Source organism: Pelodiscus sinensis, unplaced genomic scaffold (genome assembly GCF_049634645.1).
Source record: "Pelodiscus sinensis isolate JC-2024 unplaced genomic scaffold, ASM4963464v1 ctg108, whole genome shotgun sequence".
In the NCBI taxonomy this organism is placed as follows: domain Eukaryota; kingdom Metazoa; phylum Chordata; order Testudines; family Trionychidae; genus Pelodiscus; species Pelodiscus sinensis.
Window position 1 is genome coordinate 278354 of NW_027465888.1, and position 22636 is coordinate 300989.

Sequence of the window (22636 nt, forward strand, 5' to 3'; positions counted from 1 at the left end):
GGGGGGTCGGACCAAAATGCGGACGTGGCCTCTTTACTTGCCAGTGTCCCAAGCGGGCGTCTGTCGGGCGCGGAGCCAGGCCCGGGAAAAGCAGCCAAACCCACTTAGTTAGGCTACGTCTACACTGGCCCCTTTTCCGGAAGGGGCATGTAAATTTCACTAGTCGTCGTAGGGAAATCCGCGGGGGATTTAAATATCCCCCGCGGCATTTAAATAAAAATGTCCGCCGCTTTTTTCCGGCTTTTAAAAAAGCCGGAAAAGAGCGTCTAGACTGGCCCCGATCCTCCGGAAAAAGTGCCCTTTTCCGGAGGCTCTTATTCCTACTTCAAAGCACTTCAAAGTAGGAATAAGACCCTCCGGAAAAGGGCGCTTTTTCCAGAGGATCGGGACCAGTGTAGACGTAGCCTTAGAGAATCCCGGACGTTTCTATGTCTGGGATTTTCTCAAGTTTCCCGGACACAAAGTCCAAACACCAAACGCCGGCCGGTCTGGTTCAGTCCCGGACACCTGGCAACCCAAGCCGGCACCGGTGGCTCATCAGGGCTGTTTTGCCAACATCGCCGGGGAGGCCAGGCCAGGCGTGTGGACTCCGGGCTCCTCAGAGCTGCAAGCTGGGGCTTTCTGCCCAGGCTGGGAAATTCCCAGGGGAGTCGCTGTAAGGGCCGGCAGTGATCCCCGGCGCGCCAGCCTGCCCGCTCCGTGCCGGTCTCACGTAAAACCCAATAGGCCAGAAGTGCCCTGCCCGCCGGCCGGGTCCGGCAGCGAGACACCAGGGAGGGGAGGGGCTGGCGGGGAGCTGGGATGCTCTGCTCATCTGCCGACCCCCTCCCCGTCCTCACCCACTGGTGTCCATGGGCAGCTTTGGGACGGTGCCTGGCCCCCTAGAGCCCCCTGCAGCTGCTCGTAGAACCCCAGAACCGGCCGAGTCCAATTCCCTGCCCCCATGGCAGGACCCGGCCCCATCGTGCCCAGTGGTTCTTACCCTGGCGTGCACCCCCCTGGGGGGGCGAGACGCCGGAGTTTTATGAGCTAGAACTGACCTATTTCAACGGCTTTAAGAAGGGGCGAGGACCCCCTATTGTGAGCCCCAAAGGGGCACGGGCTGCAGTGGGGTTAAGAGCTGCTGGGCTAGAGCGTCCAGCGGCTCCTCAGCATCCCCAGAGGTGGAGGCTCCACCACCCCCAGGCAACTGATTCCAGTTTCACCCCCGACAGGCGGGAAGTTTTTCCCAGTGTCCGACCTAAACCTCGCTGGCTGCAGCTTCAGCCCCTTGCTCCTTGTCCTGCCCCAGAGCCACGGAGAACGATCCCCCCCCCCCCCCGGGACCCCTTTGGAGACTTGAAAACAGCTCTCAGGTCTCGGCTCGGTCCCCCTCCAAACTAACCCCGCGCAGGCCTTGTAGCCTTCCCTCCGCTCCCGCCCCCTCCTCGGCTGTGCGGCTCCCCGGCCCTTCTCCCACTTCTCCGCGTGGCTCCGGGAATGCAGCCGGAATCACGTTTGCTTTTTTGGCGCAGCGTTGCACTGAGGGCTCCTGTTCCGCGCATGGTCCACTCTGAGCCCTGGATCCCGCCCAGACTGTCGCTTCCCACCCTGAGTGTGACACGGGCGGTTCCTCCCTGCGTGGAGACTTCGCGTTTGTCCTTATTAAAGGTCTTTTGCCTCCGGCCCGGTCTCCAGTGTGTGCGGGTCGGTTTGAGTCCGGACCCGCCCTCCAAAGCCCTCGCCGCCCCTCCCCGCCCGGGGTCCGCTGCAAGCTTTGTACGCGCCGCTCGTGGTGCCCGGAGAGCCAGGGCCCGCGCAGGAGGCGGGTGCTGAGCGCACACAGCGGTGCCGGAGAGCCAGGGCCCGCGCAGGAGGCGGGTGCTGAGCGCACACAGCGGTGCCGGAGAGCCAGGGCCCGCGCAGGAGGCGGGTGCTGAGCGCACACAGCGGTGCCGGAGAGCCAGGGCCCGCGCAGGAGGCGGGTGCTGAGCGCACACAGCGGTGCCGGAGAGCCAGGACCCGCGCAGGAGGCGGGTGCTGAGCGCACACAGCGGTGCCGGAGAGCCAGGGCCCGCGCAGGAGGCGGGTGCTGAGCGCACACAGCGGTGCCGGAGAGCCAGGGCCCGCGCAGGAGGCGGGTGCTGAGCGCACACAGCGGTGCCGGAGAGCCAGGGCCCGCGCAGGAGGCGGGTGCTGAGCGCACACAGCGGTGCCGGAGAGCCAGGGCCCGCGCAGGAGGCGGGTGCTGAGCGCACACAGCGGTGCCGGAGAGCCAGGGCCCGCGCAGGAGGCGGGTGCTGAGCGCACACAGCGGTGCCGGAGAGCCAGGGCCCGTGTAGCGAGCAAGACACTAACGTCTCAGAACTTGCTACTTTGGGCGCACTGAGCATGCTTACACCGGCTCTCGCCCCGCCGCCAGCCCCAGGAGCCGGCCGGAGGGGCCCAAGGAACCGAGGCTGCAGGGCGCTGGCTGGCAGGAAGCCCTGGGCGCGGCGTGCGGGCGAGCTCTCTGCACTGCTGCGGGGCCTCTGCCCCGCCCGGCCCGGCTCCGCTCCTCGGCGTGTTCCTGCGGGCGCCTGGCTCGCGCTGCCGGGCCGGGCCGACGATTGTTTCCTGCCGTGCGGGGACTGGCCCCAGGGCTCCCGGCACGGGCAGGGCGGCGCGTTCCCGGCCAGAGGCCGGGCCCGGTCTAGCGCAGCGGCACCCACGGCAAAGGCCGGCACACGGGCCGCAAGGGGCAGCCCTGGCACGGAGCCCGGACCAGAGCCACCGGCCCCGCCGCCCGCCCGAGCCTGGAGCCCCGGCGAGCGCAGCCTGAGCGACCCCAAAGAAAGCTCGTCGGCCTGGCCGGGGGAGGTGAGTGTGTGCGGGGCGCCCTGCTCTGGGGGGGGGGGGCGTGTGTGTGGCGCCCTGCTCTGGGGGGGGGGCGTGTGCGTGGCGCCCTGCTCTGGGGGGGGGCGTGTGTGGCGCCCTGCTGGGGGGGGGGGTGTGCGTGGCGCCCTGCTCTGGGGGGGGGGCGTGTGTGTGGCGCCCTGCTCGGGGGGGGGGGGTGTATTGTGCCGTAGTGGGGGGCTGTCTGCTCTGTAACCCGGGGTTTCCCTGCGCTGCGATCCGGACGTCATCGTTGGGCGCTGTTGAAGGCGGCGCCCTGGGGGCCGAGTCAGCCTATAGCCACGGCCCCAGGCTACGTCTACACGACGAGTTTTCTTGGCAGAAAATATGCTAATGAGGGACTCCTTTGCACGAGTCGTGATCTCATTGCAACCAAGGCCCAGCTGATCGCCCGGCTGCAAGAGAGACCCGTCCAGGGGCCTGGATCCTGTCCCAGCGGGGAGCAGCCAGACCCCCCGGGGAGCGTCTCAGCCTCTCAGACCGGACAGAGGGCTGGAGCCCGCCAGAGAGACACGGTGCCCATCGGGCCGCGCTCTGCCAGCCGCGGTCCGTCCAGGCCGGGGTCCCTCCCGGCAGAGCTGCGGCGGCTGGAGAGCGAGCTACGGATGAAGGAATTGGAGGCGCAGGGCCAAGAGAGGGACGCCAGGACCGAGAGAGGCAGCGGCACCATGAGCTGGTCATGGCGGAGTGGAGAAGCCAGGGCGGCCAGACGCTCGGAGACGCTCGTGTTGGCCCGATGGAAAGACGTGGGGGACGTGGGCGGTTCCTCAGCTCCTCTGAGCGGGCCTGTGAGCTGCACCATCCCCCAGCGGACTGACTCTGGCAGCTCAGCCCCACGCTGGATCAGGAGGCCGCAGGGGGCTCAGCCAGCTGGAGAATTTGCAGCTGGGCGATGACAAGCGGATCAGAGAGGCTCCGGGCTGACCCCCGAGATGTACAGGAGGAAGTTCTGGGGGCTGCAGAAGGGGCCAAGGGAGACCCATGTGGATCTGGCCTCCCGCCTGCGCAATCCTGCCGCAAGTGGGTGTGCGGGGCGGGGCCCAGGCCGCAGAGGAGCTGCTTAATCTGATGATGCCGGAGCAGTTCATGGAGCCTGCCCGCCCAGCCTGAGGCCTGGCTCCAGGACCGGTGGCCAGAGGACCCCCAGGAGGCCGGGGGCTGGCGGACGAGTTCACAGGGAGCCGGTCCGGGGGTGAACGGGAATCGTGGCGAGAGAGGGAATCGCGCAGAGACCGGATCTCGGCTGAGCGACGGAGAGTCACTGACGGGGCGAGCCCAAGAGACAAGTCGTCTGCGCCCCAGAGAAGCAGCCAGGGCCCGGGCGGAGCCTGCAGGACCTAACCTGCCATCGCTGCGGGCAGAGGCCACAGGAGGGCTCAGTGCACCAGGCACCAGGACAGGTCCCTTGGCCCGAGACTTCCCAGGGTTAACTATGTGGGGCTGGGGAAGGGCAGGCTGCCCCACAGGCAGGGGCTGGCAGACAAACCACTTGTACCCACCACCAGGCGGATCCGAACCTGGGTCCTCAGGAGCCGAGCTGGCTCAAGTCTAAACTTCCTACTAGCCAGCTTATATCCATTTGTTCTTGTGTCCACATTGGTCTTAAGCTTCAATAATTCCTCTCCCTCCCTGGTATTTACCCCTCTGATATATTTAAAAGTGCAAGCATGTCCCCCCTCAGCTGCCTTTTGGTTAAGGGAAACAAGCCAAGCTCCGTGAGTCTCCTTTCATACGACAGGTTTTCCAGTCCTCCGATCATCCGAGTGGCCCTTCTCTGTACCTGTTCCAGTTTGAATTCATCCTTCTCAAACACGGGAGACCAGAACTGCACCCAGTATTCCAACTGGGGTCTCACCAATGCCTTGTATAACGGCACTAACACTCCTTATCCCACTGGAAATACGTTGGTATACGTCACGCTCTCCAGACCTCGTTTGGGTTCGGTGAGCGGGACATGGCTCTGGGGACCGGGCTCGTATTCTGCCTTCCAATGTTTTACTCGGGAATTCTTAATTTGATACAGGAGGGGAAGCTGTTTTATAGAGAGAGCTTTTGCGTGCTTTTTATGATAGGCTAGCAGACCCTGTCTGTTGATTGACAGGAGTAAGGGGTGAGATGGTTTCCTGTTTTTCCCTTTCTGTCTTGTCAGGCACAGCACAACCAGCAGGAACCTTACACGAACTGTTCATGTCTGGTTTCGGGTCCTGTTCTTCTCTGATCTTTAAGTTACATAGCGTAAGGTTTTTCCATTAAGGAGAAGTTGACCTTTTGCTTGGATGGTGATATGCGCGAGGCCTGGCCAGCAAAGAGCCTGCCTTCACAGTCAGCACCCGGGAGCACAGTCCCAGTGAGACTAGAACCCCAGATAAATCCATCTTGCGCCCTATAAACGCTTCGCACAGGGAAAGCTCATAACACTGTTTGGTCTCTTTGTCCAGGAAAGAGCCAGCTGCTCAGGTGTGGCTCTGCCCCTCCCCAGGGGACACTTTACATTGGGTTGAATAAGAAACAAAAGTGATTTCTTAACCATCCGAGGGAGGGCTTCTGTGGGTGCAAGTGAGGCAGAGGGCTCAACGTACGTTGCTGAAGTCTGCGCTCACAAGAGAAACAAACCCATTCACAGATCATTGACTTGAGCACCAGGCCATTAAGTTCCTTAAGTCCCACAAATGGTGTCACTTCAAGACCTAGATTAATAAGCAGGTTTACACTTCCTCTTTGAAACGTCCCCTGTAATAGTGCTCCATGCACAGAAGGAGCAGCTGCACGTTCAGTGGGTTACCAGTTTTTTAACATGCTGCATCTTGCATAAAGCAGATCTGAGTTGAGCATATCTGGGTTAAAAAATGTATTTCCCTAAAAAAAAGGGGTGGAGCGTCACGTTCCTGTCCGCTGTGTTCTCTGGTGAGAAGCGGTGTGCAGGGTTTCACTTTCCGTACAGTGAGTGCTGCGGAGAGGGTGGGGGAGGGGCGCCTGGCTGCAGTTCCTCTGTCGGTCCAACTTCCCCGTAATTGTCTGGCCCTGGGTCATTCCGGGGCCTCTTGCGTGTGTCCGGCCGACAGCGAGTTCACAGGCTGACACCTCACAGACCTCACGTGTCAGCCCCCCGACCCAGGCGTGTCTCTTCCAACTGCGGCCCCGTCTCGTGGCGCTGGCGGCCCACGATTTCAACCCACGCCCCGGCTGGACGGGCGTAACGTGTTCGTGAGTCTTAGTGCCACGCGGAACACCAATGGCAACGTTGGAAACGGCTCCGCTGCCTGGGGGTGGCAGAAAGGGCCCCCTCCGTGCCCCCCTCAGCTTCCCTCTGCTCTGCTGCCCCCAGGCGCCATGGAGAAGCCGATCTGCCTGATCGAGAACAGCCCCGGGGGGGAGCTGCGGGTGCAGCAGGAGGCGCTGCGGGTGCTGGAGGAGATCGCCCAGCCCGTGGTGGTGGTGGCGATCGCCGGGCTGTACCGCACCGGCAAGTCCTACCTCATGAACAAACTGGCCGGCAAGGACCAGGGAGGTGAGCAGCTGGGGGGCTATGGGGTGGGTGGGGCCATGGGGCTGAGTAGGGGGGCAGGGAGGGACAAACTGGCCAGCAAGAGAACAGGTGAGAGATGTGAGCCCTGCCCTGGGGCCCCAGGACTCTGTCCTGGTGCTAGGAGGGCAGTGGGGTCTAGTGGTTAGAGGGGGCTGAGAGAGGAGTGGGGTCTAGTGGTTAGAGGGGGCTGGGAGGGAGTGGGGTCTAGTGGTTAGAGGGGGCTGGGAGGGGAGTGGGGTCTAGTGGCTGTGGGGGCTGGGAGAGGAGTGGGGTCTAGTGGTTAGAGGGGCTGGGAGGGTAGTGGGGTCTAGTGGTTAGAGGGGGCTGGGGGCCAGGGCCCCGGGTTCCCTCGCTCTGCGCCTGTCCCAGCCCCTCCCCTCTCTCCGCAGGGTTCTCGCTGGGCTCCACCGTCCAGTCGCACACCAAGGGCATCTGGATGTGGGTCCTGCCCCACCCCCGCCGGGCCGGCCACGCCCTGGTGCTGCTGGACACCGAGGGGCTGGGCGACGTGGAGAAGGTGAGTTGGGGGGGGGGTGGGTCTCAGCGCCAGGTCAGGGGACCCCACAGGCTGAGTCCGGGGAGGACCAAGGTCCCTCTGGCTGTGGGGATCTGGAGAGGTGGAGGCGCAGGGGCCAGTCTGGGCCTGTCTCCCCTGCCACGTGCCCCATGGATCAGAGACCCCTAGGACTGGCAGGGGCCTTGCGAGGCATCGAGTCCAGTCCCCTGCCCCATGGCAGGACCCGGCACCGTTTAGACCATCCTTGACGGGCGTGTGCCCCAGATCCCCTTCGCTACCCCAGGGTGGAGACCCCACACCTCCCTGGCTGCCGTGTAAGCCCCTTGCTCCTTGTCCTGCCCTCGGAGGCCGAGGGGAACAAGTTTTCTCTCTCCTCCTTGGGACCCCCTTTTAGGTACCTGAAAACTGCTCTCAGGTCCCCTCCAGTCTGCTCCTTTCCAGACTAACCAAGCCCAGCCCCTCCAGCCTCCCCTCCTAGCTCACGCTCCGGCCCCGTGGTGCTCAGCCTTTCTTCATTCCCGACTCCCGGAGCCGGGAACGTTTTTGTTGCCCCAGGAGTACCGGTCGCTGGATTCGGATCTTTACTTCGAACTCCCTACTCGTGCCGTGTGTAGCCGCGGGCACGGAGTCCAGACGAAGGGGGGTATAAAAATGGCGGCGCCCGGGAACATGCAAAGGAAGCCCGAGATATTTAAACCCCGGGCTTCATTTGCAACTCCGCTTGCCCTTATTTGCCTATCGAGCTCGAACTAACGAGCTAGTGTAGACGTACCCTAACTCGCCGCTGAAGATACTGAACAGAACTGGCCCCCCCAGGCCCGGCGGATCCCCCTGCTCTGCCCGCCCGGCCTGGCTGGGACCCGCCAGTGACTCTGGGACCGGCTCCCCAGCCGGTTCTGCACCCACCAGAGAGCCGTCCCATCTAGCTCGTATTTCCCTCGTTTATACTCCCCCCCCCGCGCTGCATGGGGGCGACGCTGACCCCGGTTCCTGCCCCTGCAGGGCAACGTGCAGAACGACGCCTGGATCTTCGCGCTGGCCGTGCTGCTCAGCAGCACCCTGGTCTACAACAGCCTGGGCACCATCGACCAGTACGCCCTGGAGCAGCTGCAGTATCCTGCCCCGGCGGGGGGCCAGGAGTCGGGGAGCTGGGGCGGCAGGGAGCAGCTGTCACAGGGGTCTGGGATGGTCCTAGGACCCAGGGCCACCCCGGGGCGGGTTCCTGGGGAAATGGGGCTGTGGGCTGGGGGTGCTGGGCTCAGAGACCCCCCGCAGGGGGCGCTGCACCTCGGGTTCCTTAGCCGCCCCCAGCTACGTGTCGGAGCTGTCAGAGCGCATCAAGGTGAAGGCGGCAGGCGAGGGCGACCGGCAGGAGGGGGAGGATTCGGCCGAGTTCGTGCGGTTCTTCCCGGCCTTCGTGTGGGCCGTGCGGGATTTCGCGCTGCAGCTGGAGCTGGACGGGCGGGAGATCACCGAGGACGAGTACCTGGAGAACAGCCTGAAACGCCGGGAAGGTGCCACACGTGGGCAGGATGGACCTGGGGGGTCTGGTCCGTGGGGCTGGGAGGGGCAAGATGCCAGGGTAGATGGGTCTAAGGTCCGACCAGGGCGGGGGGGGTACTGGGCAGGCTGGCCTGGGGGTCCGACCAGGGCGGGGGGGTACCAGGCAGGCTGGCCTGGGGGTCTGACCAGGGCGGGGGGGGTACCGGGCAGGCTGGCCTGGGGGTCTGACCAGGGCGGGGGGGTACCGGGCAGGCTGGCCTGGGGGTCTGACCAGGGCGGGGGGGTACCGGGCAGGCTGGCCTGGGGGTCCGAGCAGGGCGGGGGGGGTACCGGGCAGGCTGGCCTGGGGGTCCGACCAGGGCGGGGGGGGGGGTACCGGGCAGACTGGCCTGGGGGTCTGACCAGGGCGGGGGGGGGGTACCGGGCAGGCTGGCCTGGGGGTCCGACCAGGGCAGGGGGGGGGGTACCGGGCAGGCTGGCCTGGGGGTCCGACCAGGGCGGGGGGGTACTGGGCAGGCTGGCCTGGGGGTCCGACCAGGGCGGGGGGGTACCGGGCAGGCTGGCCTGGGGGTCCGACCAGGGCGGGGGGGGTACCGGGCAGGCTGGCCTGGGGGTCTGACCAGGGCGGGGGGGTACCGGGCAGGCTGGCCTGGGGGTCCGAGCAGGGCGGGGGGGGGTACCGGGCAGGCTGGCCTGGGGGTCCGAGCAGGGCGGGGGGGGGGTACCGGGCAGACTGGCCTGGGGGTCTGACCAGGGCGGGGGGGGGTACCGGGCAGACTGGCCTGGGGGTCTGACCAGGGCGGGGGGGGGTACCGGGCAGGCTGGCCTGGGGGTCTGACCAGGGCGGGGGGGGGTACCGGGCAGGCTGGCCTGGGGGTCCGAGCAGGGCGGGGGGGGGGGTACCGGGCAGACTGGCCTGGGGGTCTGACCAGGGCGGGGGGGGTACCGGGCAGGCTGGCCTGGGGGTCCGACCAGGGCGGGGGGGGGGGGTACCGGGCAGACTGGCCTGGGGGTCTGACCAGGGCGGGGGGGGGGTACCGGGCAGACTGGCCTGGGGGCCTGACCAGGGCGGGGGGGGGTACCGGGCAGGCTGGCCTGGAGTCTGACCAGGGCGGGGGGGGGTACCGGGCAGGCTGGCCTGGGGGTCTGACCAGGGCGGGGGGGTACCGGGCAGACTGGCCTGGGGGTCTGACCAGGGCGGGGGGGTACCGGGCAGGCTGGCCTGGGGGTCTGACCAGGGCGGGGGGGGTACCGGGCAGGCTGGCCTGGGGGTCTGACCAGGGCGGGGGGGGGGGGGTACCGGGCAGGCTGGCCTGGGGGTCCGAGCAGGGCGGGGGGGGGGGTACCGGGCAGGCTGGCCTGGGGGTCTGACCAGGGCGGGGGGGGTACCGGGCAGACTGGCCTGGGGGTCTGACCAGGGCGGGGGGGGGGGGTACCGGGCAGGCTGGCCTGGGGGTCCGACCAGGGCGGGGGGGGTACCGGGCAGGCTGGCCTGGGGGTCTGACCAGGGCGGGGGGGGGGTACCGGGCAGGCTGGCCTGGGGGTCCGAGCAGGGCGGGGGGGGTACCGGGCAGGCTGGCCTGGGGGTCCGAGCAGGGCAGGGGGGTACCGGGCAGGCTGGCCTGGGGGTCCGACCAGGGCGGGGGGGGTACCGGGCAGGCTGGCCTGGGGGTCTGACCAGGGCGGGGGGGTACCGGGCAGGCTGGCCTGGGGGTCTGACCAGGGCGGGGGGGTACCGGGCAGGCTGGCCTGGGGGTCTGACCAGGGCGGGGGGGGTACCGGGCAGGCTGGCCTGGGGGTCTGACCAGGGCGGGGGGGGTACCGGGCAGGCTGGCCTGGGGGTCTGACCAGGGCGGGGGGGGTACCGGGCAGGGTGGCCTGGGGGTCTGACCAGGGCGGGGGGGTACCGGGCAGGCTGGCCTGGGGGTCCGAGCAGGGCGGGGGGGGTACCGGGCAGACTGGCCTGGGGGCCTGACCAGGGCGGGGGGGTACCGGGCAGGCTGGCCTGGAGTCTGACCAGGGCGGGGGGGTACCGGGCAGGCTGGCCTGGGGGGTCTGACCAGGGCGGGGGGGGTACCGGGCAGGCTGGCCTGGGGGTCCGACCAGGGCGGGGGGGGGTACCGGGCAGACTGGCCTGGGGGTCTGACCAGGGCGGGGGGGGGGTACCGGGCAGACTGGCCTGGGGGTCTGACCAGGGCGGGGGGGGGGGTACCGGGCAGGCTGGCCTGGGGGTCCGACCAGGGCAGGGGGGGGGGTACCGGGCAGGCTGGCCTGGGGGTCCGACCAGGGCGGGGGGGTACCGGGCAGGCTGGCCTGGGGGTCCGACCAGGGCGGGGGGGGTACCGGGCAGGCTGGCCTGGGGGTCCGACCAGGGCGGGGGGGTACCGGGCAGGCTGGCCTGGGGGTCTGACCAGGGCGGGGGGGGTACCGGGCAGGCTGGCCTGGGGGTCCGAGCAGGGCGGGGGGGGGTACCGGGCAGGCTGGCCTGGGGGTCCGACCAGGGCGGGGGGGGGGTACCGGGCAGACTGGCCTGGGGGTCTGACCAGGGCGGGGGGGGGGTACCGGGCAGACTGGCCTGGGGGTCTGACCAGGGCGGGGGGGGGTACCGGGCAGGCTGGCCTGGGGGTCTGACCAGGGCGGGGGGGGGTACCGGGCAGGCTGGCCTGGGGGTCCGAGCAGGGCGGGGGGGGGGGGTACCGGGCAGACTGGCCTGGGGGTCTGACCAGGGCGGGGGGGGGTACCGGGCAGGCTGGCCTGGGGGTCCGACCAGGGCGGGGGGGGGGTACCGGGCAGACTGGCCTGGGGGTCTGACCAGGGCGGGGGGGGGGTACCGGGCAGACTGGCCTGGGGGCCTGACCAGGGCGGGGGGGGGGTACCGGGCAGGCTGGCCTGGAGTCTGACCAGGGCGGGGGGGGGTACCGGGCAGGCTGGCCTGGGGGTCTGACCAGGGCGGGGGGGTACCGGGCAGACTGGCCTGGGGGTCTGACCAGGGCGGGGGGGTACCGGGCAGGCTGGCCTGGGGGTCTGACCAGGGCGGGGGGGGTACCGGGCAGGCTGGCCTGGGGGTCCGACCAGGGCGGGGGGGGGGGGTACCGGGCAGGCTGGCCTGGGGGTCCGAGCAGGGCGGGGGGGGGGTACCGGGCAGGCTGGCCTGGGGGTCTGACCAGGGCGGGGGGGGGTACCGGGCAGACTGGCCTGGGGGTTTGACCAGGGCGGGGGGGGGTACCGGGCAGACTGGCCTGGGGGTCTGACCAGGGCGGGGGGGGGGGGTACCGGCAGGCTGGCCTGGGGGTCCGACCAGGGCGGGGGGGGTACCGGGCAGGCTGGCCTGGGGGTCTGACCAGGGCGGGGGGGGGGGTACCGGGCAGGCTGGCCTGGGGGTCCGAGCAGGGCGGGGGGGGTACCGGGCAGGCTGGCCTGGGGGTCCGAGCAGGGCAGGGGGGTACCGGGCAGGCTGGCCTGGGGGTCCGACCAGGGCGGGGGGGGGGTACCGGGCAGGCTGGCCTGGGGGTCTGACCAGGGCGGGGGGGTACCGGGCAGGCTGGCCTGGGGGTCTGACCAGGGCGGGGGGGTACCGGGCAGGCTGGCCTGGGGGTCTGACCAGGGCGGGGGGGTACCGGGCAGGCTGGCCTGGGGGTCTGACCAGGGCGGGGGGGGTACCGGGCAGGCTGGCCTGGGGGTCTGACCAGGGCGGGGGGGTACCGGGCAGGGTGGCCTGGGGGTCTGACCAGGGCGGGGGGGTACCGGGCAGGCTGGCCTGGGGGTCCGAGCAGGGCGGGGGGGTACCGGGCAGACTGGCCTGGGGGCCTGACCAGGGCGGGGGGGGTACCGGGCAGGCTGGCCTGGAGTCTGACCAGGGCGGGGGGGGGTACCGGGCAGGCTGGCCTGGGGGTCCGACCAGGGCGGGGGGGGTACCGGGCAGACTGGCCTGGGGGTCTGACCAGGGCGGGGGGGGGGTACCGGGCAGACTGGCCTGGGGGCCTGACCAGGGCGGGGGGGGGGTACCGGGCAGGCTGGCCTGGAGTCTGACCAGGGCGGGGGGGGGGTACCGGGCAGGCTGGCCTGGGGGTCTGACCAGGGCGGGGGGGTACCGGGCAGACTGGCCTGGGGGTCTGACCAGGGCGGGGGGGGTACCGGGCAGGCTGGCCTGGGGGTCTGACCAGGGCGGGGGGGGGTACCGGGCAGGCTGGCCTGGGGGTCTGACCAGGGCGGGGGGGGGGGTACCGGGCAGGCTGGCCTGGGGGTCCGAGCAGGGCGGGGGGGGGGTACCGGGCAGGCTGGCCTGGGGGTCTGACCAGGGCGGGGGGGGGTACCGGGCAGACTGGCCTGGGGGTCTGACCAGGGCGGGGGGGGTACCGGGCAGGCTGGCCTGGGGGTCTGACCAGGGCGGGGGGGGTACCGGGCAGACTGGCCTGGGGGTTTGACCAGGGCGGGGGGGGTACCGGGCAGACTGGCCTGGGGGTCCGACCAGGGCGGGGGGGGGGGGGTACCGGGCAGGCTGGCCTGGGGGTCCGACCAGGGCGGGGGGGGTACCGGGCAGGCTGGCCTGGGGGTCTGACCAGGGCGGGGGGGGGTACCGGGCAGGCTGGCCTGGGGGTCCGAGCAGGGCGGGGGGGTACCGGGCAGGCTGGCCTGGGGGTCCGAGCAGGGCAGGGGGGTACCGGGCAGGCTGGCCTGGGGGTCCGAGCAGGGCGGGGGGGGTACCGGGCAGGCTGGCCTGGGGGTCTGACCAGGGCGGGGGGGTACCGGGCAGGCTGGCCTGGGGGTCTGACCAGGGCGGGGGGGTACCGGGCAGGCTGGCCTGGGGGTCTGACCAGGGCGGGGGGGGGTACCGGGCAGGCTGGCCTGGGGGTCTGACCAGGGCGGGGGGGGTACCGGGCAGGCTGGCCTGGGGGTCTGACCAGGGCGGGGGGGTACCGGGCAGGGTGGCCTGGGGGTCTGACCAGGGCGGGGGGGTACCGGGCAGGCTGGCCTGGGGGTCCGAGCAGGGCGGGGGGGGGTACCGGGCAGACTGGCCTGGGGGCCTGACCAGGGCGGGGGGGTACCGGGCAGGCTGGCCTGGAGTCTGACCAGGGCGGGGGGGTACCGGGCAGGCTGGCCTGGGGGGTCCGAGCAGGGCGGGGGGGGTACCGGGCAGACTGGCCTGGGGGCCTGACCAGGGCGGGGGGGGGGTACCGGGCAGGCTGGCCTGGGGGTCCGAGCAGGGCGGGGGGGGTACCGGGCAGGCTGGCCTGGGGGTCTGACCAGGGCGGGGGGGTACCGGGCAGGCTGGCCTGGGGGTCCGAGCAGGGCGGGGGGGTACCGGGCAGGCTGGCCTGGGGGTCTGACCAGGGCGGGGGGGTACCGGGCAGGCTGGCCTGGGGGTCCGAGCAGGGCGGGGGGGTACCGGGCAGGCTGGCCTGGGGGTCTGACCAGGGCGGGGGGGGTACCGGGCAGGCTGGCCTGGGGGTCCGAGCAGGGCGGGGGGGGGGTACCGGGCAGGCTGGCCTGGGGGTCCGAGCAGGGCGGGGGGGTACCGGGCAGGCTGGCCTGGGGGTCTGACCAGGGCGGGGGGGGGGTACCGGGCAGGCTGGCCTGGGGGTCCGAGCAGGGCGGGGGGGGGTACCGGGCAGGCTGGCCTGGGGGTCTGACCAGGGCGGGGGGGGTACCGGGCAGGCTGGCCTGGGGGTCTGACCAGGGCGGGGGGGGTACCGGGCAGGCTGGCCTGGGGGTCCGAGCAGGGCGGGGGGGGTACCGGGCAGGCTGGCCTGGGGGTCCGAGCAGGGCGGGGGGGGTACCGGGCAGACTGGCCTGGGGGCCTGACCAGGGCGGGGGGGGTACCGGGCAGGCTGGCCTGGGGGTCTGACCAGGGCGGGGGGGGGGGGTACCGGGCAGGCTGGCCTGGGGGTCCGAGCAGGGCGGGGGGGGGTACCGGGCAGGCTGGCCTGGCTGGCCTGGGGGTCTGACCAGGGCGGGGGGGGGTACCGGGCAGACTGGCCTGGGGGCCTGACCAGGGCGGGGGGGTACCGGGCAGACTGGCCTGGGGCCTGACCAGGGCGGGGGGGTACCGGGCAGGCTGGCCTGGGGGTCTGACCAGGGCGGGGGGGGGGGGTACCGGGCAGGCTGGCCTGGGGGTCTGACCAGGGCGGGGGGGTACCGGGCAGGCTGGCCTGGGGGTCTGACCAGGGCGGGGGGGGGGCGGGGGGGGGGTACCGGCAGGCTGGCCTGGGGGCCTGACCAGGGCGGGGGGGGGGGTACCGGGCAGGCTGGCCTGGGGGGTCCGACCAGGGCGGGGGGGTACCGGGCAGGCTGGCCTGGGGGTCTGACCAGGGTGGGGGGGGTACCGGGCAGGCTGGCCTGGGGGTCTGACCAGGGCGGGGGGGGGGGGTACCGGGCAGGCTGGCCTGGGGGTCCGACCAGGGCGGGGGGGGTACCGGGCAGGCTGGCCTGGGGGTCTGACCAGGGCGGGGGGGGTACCGGGCAGGCTGGCCTGGGGGTCTGACCAGGGCGGGGGGGGTACCGGGCAGGCTGGCCTGGGGGTCCGAGCAGGGCGGGGGGGTACCGGGCAGGGTGGCCTGGGGGTCCGACCAGGGCGGGGGGGTACCGGGCAGGCTGGCCTGGGGGTCCGAGCAGGGCGGGGGGGTACCGGGCAGGCTGGCCTGGGGGTCCGAGCAGGGCGGGGGGGTACCGGGCAGGCTGGCCTGGGGGTCCGAGCAGGGCGGGGGGGGTACCGGGCAGGCTGGCCTGGGGGTCCGAGCAGGGCGGGGGGGTACCGGGCAGGCTGGCCTGGGGGTCCGAGCAGGGCGGGGGGGTACCGGGCAGGCTGGCCTGGGGTCCGAGCAGGGCGGGGGGGTACCGGGCAGGCTGGCCTGGGGGTCCGAGCAGGGCGGGGGGGTACCGGGCAGACTGGCCTGGGGGTCTGACCAGGGCGGGGGGGTACCGGGCAGGGTGGCCTGGGGGTCTGACCAGGGCGGGGGGGTACCGGGCAGGCTGGCCTGGGGGTCCGAGCAGGGCGGGGGGGTACCGGGCAGGCTGGCCTGGGGGTCCCGAGCAGGGCGGGGGGGTACCGGGCAGGCTGGCCTGGGGGTCCGAGCAGGGCGGGGGGGTACCGGGCAGACTGGCCTGGGGGTCTGACCAGGGCGGGGGGGTACCGGGCAGGGTGGCCTGGGGGTCTGACCAGGCGGGGGGGTACCGGGCAGGCTGGCCTGGGGGTTCGAGTAGGGCGGGGGGGTACCCGGCAGGGTGGCCTGGGGGTCTGACCAGGGCGGGGGGGGTACCGGGCAGGCTGGCCTGGGGGTCTGACCAGGGCGGGGGGGGTACCGGGCAGGCTGGCCTGGGGGTCTGACCAGGGCGGGGGGGTACCGGGCGGCTGGCCTGGGGGTCCGAGCAGGGCGGGGGGGTACCGGGCAGACTGGCCTGGGGGTCCGACCAGGGCGTCTCTCCCAGGCCAGCCCAGGAAGCTGGATTTGCCCAAGAAGTGCCTGCGTCAGAGTTTCCCGTCCCGCAAGTGCTTCGTGTTTGACCGGCCGGCCCCGCGCCGCGACCTGCCCCGGCTGGAGCAGCTCCCGGAGTCAGCGCTGAGCCCCGAGTTCCTGGAGCAGGCGCGGCGCTTCTGCAGCTACATCCACCAGCACGCGGGCACCAAGACCCTCCCGGGCGGCCACGTGGTGACCGGCACCTGTGAGTGGGGGCGGGGCGCGGCCCTGGGGGGATCGGGACATATTGTGAAAGGGATCACTGGGGTGCCTGGGCGCTGCCCCTCCCCCCCGGCCCCCTGGGCGCCTGGCGCTGCCCCTCCCCTCTCCTCTGGCCCCGCTGGGCGCCTGGCGCTGCCCCTCCCCCCCCGCCCTGCTGGGCCCCTGGGCGCTGCCCCTCCCCTCTCCTCTGGCCCCGCTGGGCGCCTGGCGCTGCCCCTCCCCTCCCCTCCGGCCCCGCTGGGCGCCTGGCGCTGCCCCTCCCCTCCCCTCTGGCCCCGCTGGGCGCCTGCGCTGCCCCTCCCCTCTGGCCCCGCTGGGCGCCTGGCACTGCCCCTCCCCTCTGGCCCCGCTGGGCGCCTGGCACTGCCCCTCCCCTCTGGCCCCGCTGGGCGCCTGGCGCTGACCCTCCCCTCCGGCCCCGCTGGGCGCCTTGGCACTGCCCCTCCCTCTGGCCCCGCTGGGCGCCTGGCGCTGACCCTCCCCTCCGGCCCCGCTGGGCGCCTGGCACTGCCCCTCCCCCCTCCGGCCCCGCTGGGCGCCTGGCACTGCCCCTCCCCTCTGGCCCCGCTGGGCGCCTGGCGCTGACCCTCCCCTCCGGCCCCGCTGGGCGCCTGGCACTGCCCCTCCCCTCTGGCCCCGCTGGGCGCCTGGCGCTGACCCTCCCCCCCGGCCCCGCTGGGCACCTGGCACTGCCCCTCCCCTCCGGCCCCGCTGGGCGCCTGGCACTGCCCCTCCCCTCTGGCCCCGCTGGGCGCCTGGCACTGCCCCTCCCCTCTGGCCCCGCTGGGCGCCTGGCACTGCCCCTCCCCCTCTGGCCCCGCTGGGCGCCTGGCGCTGCCCCTCCCCTCTCCTCTGGCCCCGCTGGGCGCCTGGCGCTGCCCCTCCCTCTCCTCTCCTCCGGCCCCCGCTGGGCGCCTGGCACTGACCCTCCCCCCCCCCGGCCCCGCTGGGCGCCTGGCGCTGCCCCTCCCCCCCGGCCCCGCTGGGCGCCTGGCGCTGCCCCTCCCCTCCGGCCCCGCTGGGCGCCTGGCGCTGACCCTCCCCCCCGGCCCCGCTGGGCGCCTGGCGCTGCCCCTCCCCTCCGGCCCCGCTGGGCGCCTGGCGCTGCCCCTCCTCTCCGGCAGTGCTGGGGACCCTGGCGGTGACCTACGTGGACGCCATCCGCAGCGGGGCGGTGCCCCTCCCCTCTGGCCCCGCTGGGCACCCGGCGCTGACCCTCCCCTCCGGCCTCGCTTGGCGCCTGGCGCTGCCCCTCCCCTCCGGCCCCGCTGGGCGCCTGGTGCTGCCCCTCCCCCCCGGCCCCGCTGGGCGCCTGGCGCTGCCCCTCGCCTCCGGCCCCGCTGGGCGCCTGGCGCTGACCCTCCTCTCCGGCCCCGCTGGGCGCCTGGCGCTGCCCCTCCCCTCCGGCCCCGCTGGCGCCTGGCGCTGCCCCTCCTCTCCGGCCCCGCTGGGCGCCTGGCGCTGCCCCTCCTCTCCGGCCCCGCTGGGCGCCTGGCGCTGACCCTCCCCTCCGGCCCCGCTGGGCGCCTGGCGCTGCCCCTCCCCTCCGGCCCCGCTGGGCGCCTGGCGCTGCCCCTCCCCCCGGCCCCGCTGGGCGCCTGGCGCTGCCCCTCCCCCCCGGCCCCGCTGGGCGCCTGGCGCTGCCCCTCCCCCCCGGCCCCCGCTGGGTGCCTGGCGCTGCCCCTCCCCTCCGGCCCCGCTGGGTGCCTGGCGCTGACCCTCCCCTCCGGCCCCGCGGGGCGCCTGGCGCTGCCCCTCCCCTCCGGCCCCGCGGGGCGCCTGGCGCTGCCCCTCCCCTCCGGCCCCCGCTGGGCGCCTGGCGCTGACCCTCCCCTCCGGCCCCGCTGGGCCGCCTGGCGCTGACCCTCCCCCCCGGCCCCGCTGGGCGCCTGGCGCTGACCCTCCCCCCCCGGCCCCCGCTGGGCGCCTGGCGCTGACCCTCCCCCCCGGCCCCGCTGGGCGCCTGGCGCTGACCCTCCCCCCGGCCCCGCTGGGCGCCTGGCGCTGACCCTCCCCTCCGGCCCCGCTGGGCGCCTGGCGCTGCCCCTCCCCTCCGGCCCCGCTGGGCGCCTGGCGCTGACCCTCCCCTCCGGCCCCGCTGGGCGCCTGGCGCTGCCCCTCCCCTCCGGCCCCGCTGGGCGCCTGGCACTGACCCTCCCCTCCGGCAGTGCTGGGGACCCTGGCGGTGACCTACGTGGACGCCATCCGCAGCGGGGCGGTGCCCTGCCTGGAGAGCGCGGTGCTGGCCCTGGCGCAGATGGAGAACTCGGCGGCGGTGGGCGAGGCCGTGGCTGCCTACGAGGGGCTGCTGGAGCGGCGGGCGGCGCTGCCCACGGAGAGCGTGGCGGAGCTGCTGGAGCTGCATGCGCAGTGCGAGCGGGAGGCCCTGCGGGTGTTCATGGCCCGCGCCTTCAAGGACGACGAGCAGCAATACCAGCGGCAGCTGAAGGTACCGGACCCCGCGCTGGGCACCCCCTCCCCCAGCCTGGAACAAGCCAGGGGCCAGGAGCCTGCAAGGGACATCGGCCGCATGCTGGGGCTGGCTGGCTCCGTGGGGCCCAGGACCTTAGGGGCCAGCGGGTCCCATGTCCCCTCTCTCGCAGGACACGCTGGACTCCCGGCGCGTGGAGCTGTGCCGCCGGAACAAGGAGGCCTCCTCGGAGCGGTGCATGGCTGCGCTGAGGGACCTATCGCAGGAGCTGGAGGAGCGGGTCCGCGAGGGGACCTACTCGGTGCCCGGGGGCTACCAGCGGCTCCTGGCCGACCAGCGGGAGATGGCGGAGAGATACCAGCTGGTGCCCGGGAAGGGGCTCATGGTGAATTGGCTCAATCATAGGATCCCAGGGTTGGAAGAGACTTCAGGAGGCATCGAGTCAGCCCCCCTGCCCAAGCAGGACCAGCCCAACTCAACCGTCCCAGCCAGGGCTGTGTCAAGCCAGGACTGAGACACCCCTAGGGATGGAGATTCCACCCTCGCCCTCGGGAACCCAGCCCAGGCCTCCCCCCTGGCTAGGGCAGTCGTTTCTCCTACTATCCAGCCTAGACCTTCCCCTGCACTTGAGCCCATTGCTCCTTGTTCTGCACCCGCCCCCACTGAGAACAGCCTCTCTCTCCATCCTCTCTGGACCCCCCTTCAGGGAGTTGCAGGCTGCTCTCAAATCCCCCCTCACTCTGCTCTCCTGCAGACTCAAACAAACCCAAGTCCCTCAGCCTCTCCTCGTAGGTCACGTGCTCCAGCCCCGCAGCATTTTGGTCGCCCTCGCTGGCCCCTCTCCAATGCGTCCTCATCCTTCCTGTAGGGGGGGCCCAGAACTGGACACAACACTCCAGATGTGGCCTCGCCAGAGCCGAATAAAGGGGCATGATGACATCTCTGGGTCTGCTGGCAACGCTCCTCCTAATGCCCCCCAATATGCCATTGCCTGCTTGGCTACAAGGACACACTGTTGACTCACATCCAGCTTCTCATCCACTGTGACCCGGGGCCTTTTCTGCAGAACTGCTGCTTAGCCAGTCGGTCCCCAGCCTGCACCAATACTCGGGATTCTTCCATCCCACGGGCAGGACTCTGCACTTGTCCTTGTGGAACCTCATCAGATTTCTTGTGGCCCAACCCTCTAATCTGTCCAGCTCACTCTGGACCCTTCCCTGCCCTCCGGCGTATCCACCTCTCCCCCAGCTTAGTGTCATCGCAAACTTGCTGAGTGTGCAACCCATCCCCTCCTCCAGGTCATTCATAAACATATTGAACAAAACCGGCCCTAGAACCGAACCTTGGGGCACTCGGCTAGAAACCGACCGCCATCCTGACATCGAGCTGTTGATCACGACCCATTGGCCCGACCTTCCAGCCAGTTCTCTGTCCATCTTACCGTCCATTTATCCATCCACATTCCCTTAACTTGCTGGCAAGAATATTGTGGGCGGACGTATCAAAAGCCTTGCTAAAGTCAAGGTCTATCACATCCACCGCCTTCCCCACGTCCACAGAGCAGTTACCTCCTCATAGAAGCTAATCGGATTGGTCAGGCACGACTTGCCCTTGGTGAATCCATGTGACTATTCCTGATCACCAGGGCTCGCCGGACCGCGGCAAGCCCCGCTCACCAGCTGCGCTGTCTGGCGGCATGTGCAGATCGTTCTGTGCACGCACCGATTACCCGAACCCGCTCTTCCAGGTTACAATCTACTCACCCTATTATTTGCCGAGCCCTGCTGATCACCTTCCCCTCTTCCAAGTACTTCAAAGTAGATTCCTTGAGGATCCCCTCTGTGATTTTTCTGGGGACTGAGGACGGGCTGACCGGTCTGTAGTTCCCTGGATCGTCCTTCTTCCCTTTTTTGAAGATGAGCCCTACATTTGCCTTTTTCCAGTCACCCGGGATTTCTCCCGATCTCCACGAGTTTTCAAAGATAATAGCCAAAGGCTCCGCAATGACACTTGCCAACTCCCTCAGTACCCTCGGATGCATTAAATCCAGACCCAGGGATCTGTGTACGGTTAGCTTTTCTAAATAGTTCCTAACTTATTCTTTCCCCACCAAGGGCTGCCCGCCTCCTTCCAGGTATGTCTACACTAGCCCCCTAGTTGGAACTAGGAGGCTAATGTCGGCATTCCAAGTTGCAAATCAAGCCCAGGATTTAAATATCCCGAGCTTGATTTGCATCTTCCCAGCCGGTCGCCATTTTTGAAACTGACAAGTCCGGACTAAGGGCCCACATCTACACGCGGCAGGGACCCCGTAGTTCGAAATAAAGCCCTAGTTCCAACTCCCTGTTGTTCCTCCAGGAAGGGGGTTTCACAGGAGTTCGATTTAGGGGCTTTATTTCGAATACCGGGTCCCTGCCACATAGTAGTCTGGGAGCCGACCTTGTCCGTGAATAGAGAGGCAAAGACAGGATGAGTTTACCGGGAAGGTCGATAAAGGGCTTTCAGGTCGGCGCGGGAGCGTCCAGACTAGCGCGCTGAGCCGACAAACAGCTGATCAGCCATTTAAATGTAAATGAAGCTGCGATTATTTAAATCGCGGCTTCATTTCCCTTTGCCAAACAAACAAATCTACATGGCTCCGTAGATGGAGCCATGTAGTGTAGACGTACCCTAAGTTACCTCCCTCATCCAGTAGGGGTCCCACTCTCTGAGTGCCCTGTTACTGCGAACACGCCTGTAGAAACCTTTCTTGTTCCCCTTCACATCCCTTGCCAGCTGCAATCCCACTGGCGCTTTCGCCTTCCTGACAACTCCCCTGAGCAACAGATTTCTACTCTCCCTCGTCGTCAGGCCAAGTTTCCACTTCTTGCCAGCTTCCTTTTTGTGTGTAAGCTCCCAAGGATTTCCCTGTAAGCCAGTCCCGTCTCCTACCATCTTTGCTTTTCTCGCTGCGCGTCGGGATGGCTTCTTCCTGTGCCTTCAATAAGGCTTTAAAATCCCTGCCAGCTCCCTGGACTCCTTTCCCTTCATGTGACGTCCCAGGGGATCCTGCCCATCAGGTCTCTGAGGGAGTCACAGGCTGCTCTTCTGAAGTCCAGGGTGTGTATTTTGCTACTTCCTTTCTTCCTTTGGTCAGGACCCTGAAATCGACCATCTCATGATCACTGGTGTCCAGGCTGTCACCCACCTCCACTTCCCCTACTAGTTCCTCCCTGTTTGTGAGCAGAAGGTGAAGCTGCGCACGGCCCCTGGTCGGATCCTTCAGCCCTTGTACCAAGAAGTTCTCCCCAACATTCCCCAAACACTTCCTGGATTGCCCGTGTGCTGCCGTGTCGGTCTCCCAACAGACGTCAGGGGATTCAAGTCCCCCACGAGAACCAGGCCTGCGATCCGGAAGCTTTGCCAGTTGTCCGAAGAAAACCTCGTCTCCCTCGTCCGCCTGGTCCGGGTGCCTGTAGCAGACACCAAGCACAGCATCGCGGCTCCTGTCTGCCCCTCTGAACGTAGCCAGAGACTCCACAGGCTTCTCCTCCCTCTACATACTGGAGCTGGGGAGCAATCGCGCTGCTCCCTGACACAGGGCAACTCCTCTCCCTCCCTCCCCCGCCCGGCTCCCGAGCAGGGGACACCCCTCCGAGAGCGCCCCAGCATGCGCGGCGTCCCGCCCAGGCAATAGCACTGGCAGGAGCCGTCCCAGATGTGGAGCGCAGGGGGCTCTGCTGGATGGGAGCAGGGCCTGGGAGCCAGGACTCCTGGTTCTGTCTAGGGCTGGGGCTTTGCAGTGCCCCTAAGGAGGGGGTGTGGCCCCCATGATCTGTAGGGGGTGGGGGAGGGGGAGGCAGGAGGGGCTCTGGGGGCCAGGCGGGAGGGGCTGTGGGAGGCAGGGAGCAGGCAGGAGGGGCTGTGGGGGGCAGGAGCAGGCGGGAGGGGCTGCGGGGGGCAGGGAGCAGGCAGGAGGGGCTGTGGGGGGCAGGCAGGAGGAGCTGTGGGGGGCACGGAGCAGGTGGGAGGGGCTATGGGGGGCAGGTGGGAGGGGCTGCGGGGGGCAGGCGGGAGGGGCTGTGGGGGCAGGGGGGCAGGCGGGAGGGGGCTGCGGGGGGCAGAGGGCA

At 70.2% G+C, this 22636-nt stretch overlaps 1 protein-coding gene across 1 annotated transcript in view; it reads left to right on the forward strand.

Moving 5' to 3' along the window:
* LOC102450090 (uncharacterized) overlaps positions 1–22636 on the forward strand; it is a 38468-nt gene that overhangs the window by 13044 nt on the left and 2788 nt on the right. The window contains exons 11-17 of the mRNA XM_075916051.1: positions 5952–6382; positions 6790–6917; positions 7920–8029; positions 8229–8431; positions 15846–16079; positions 18265–18545; positions 18700–18912. Coding sequence (XP_075772166.1) covers positions 5952–6382; positions 6790–6917; positions 7920–8029; positions 8229–8431; positions 15846–16079; positions 18265–18545; positions 18700–18912 — 1600 coding nt within the window. The remainder of the gene's footprint in view (positions 1–5951; positions 6383–6789; positions 6918–7919; positions 8030–8228; positions 8432–15845; positions 16080–18264; positions 18546–18699; positions 18913–22636) is intronic.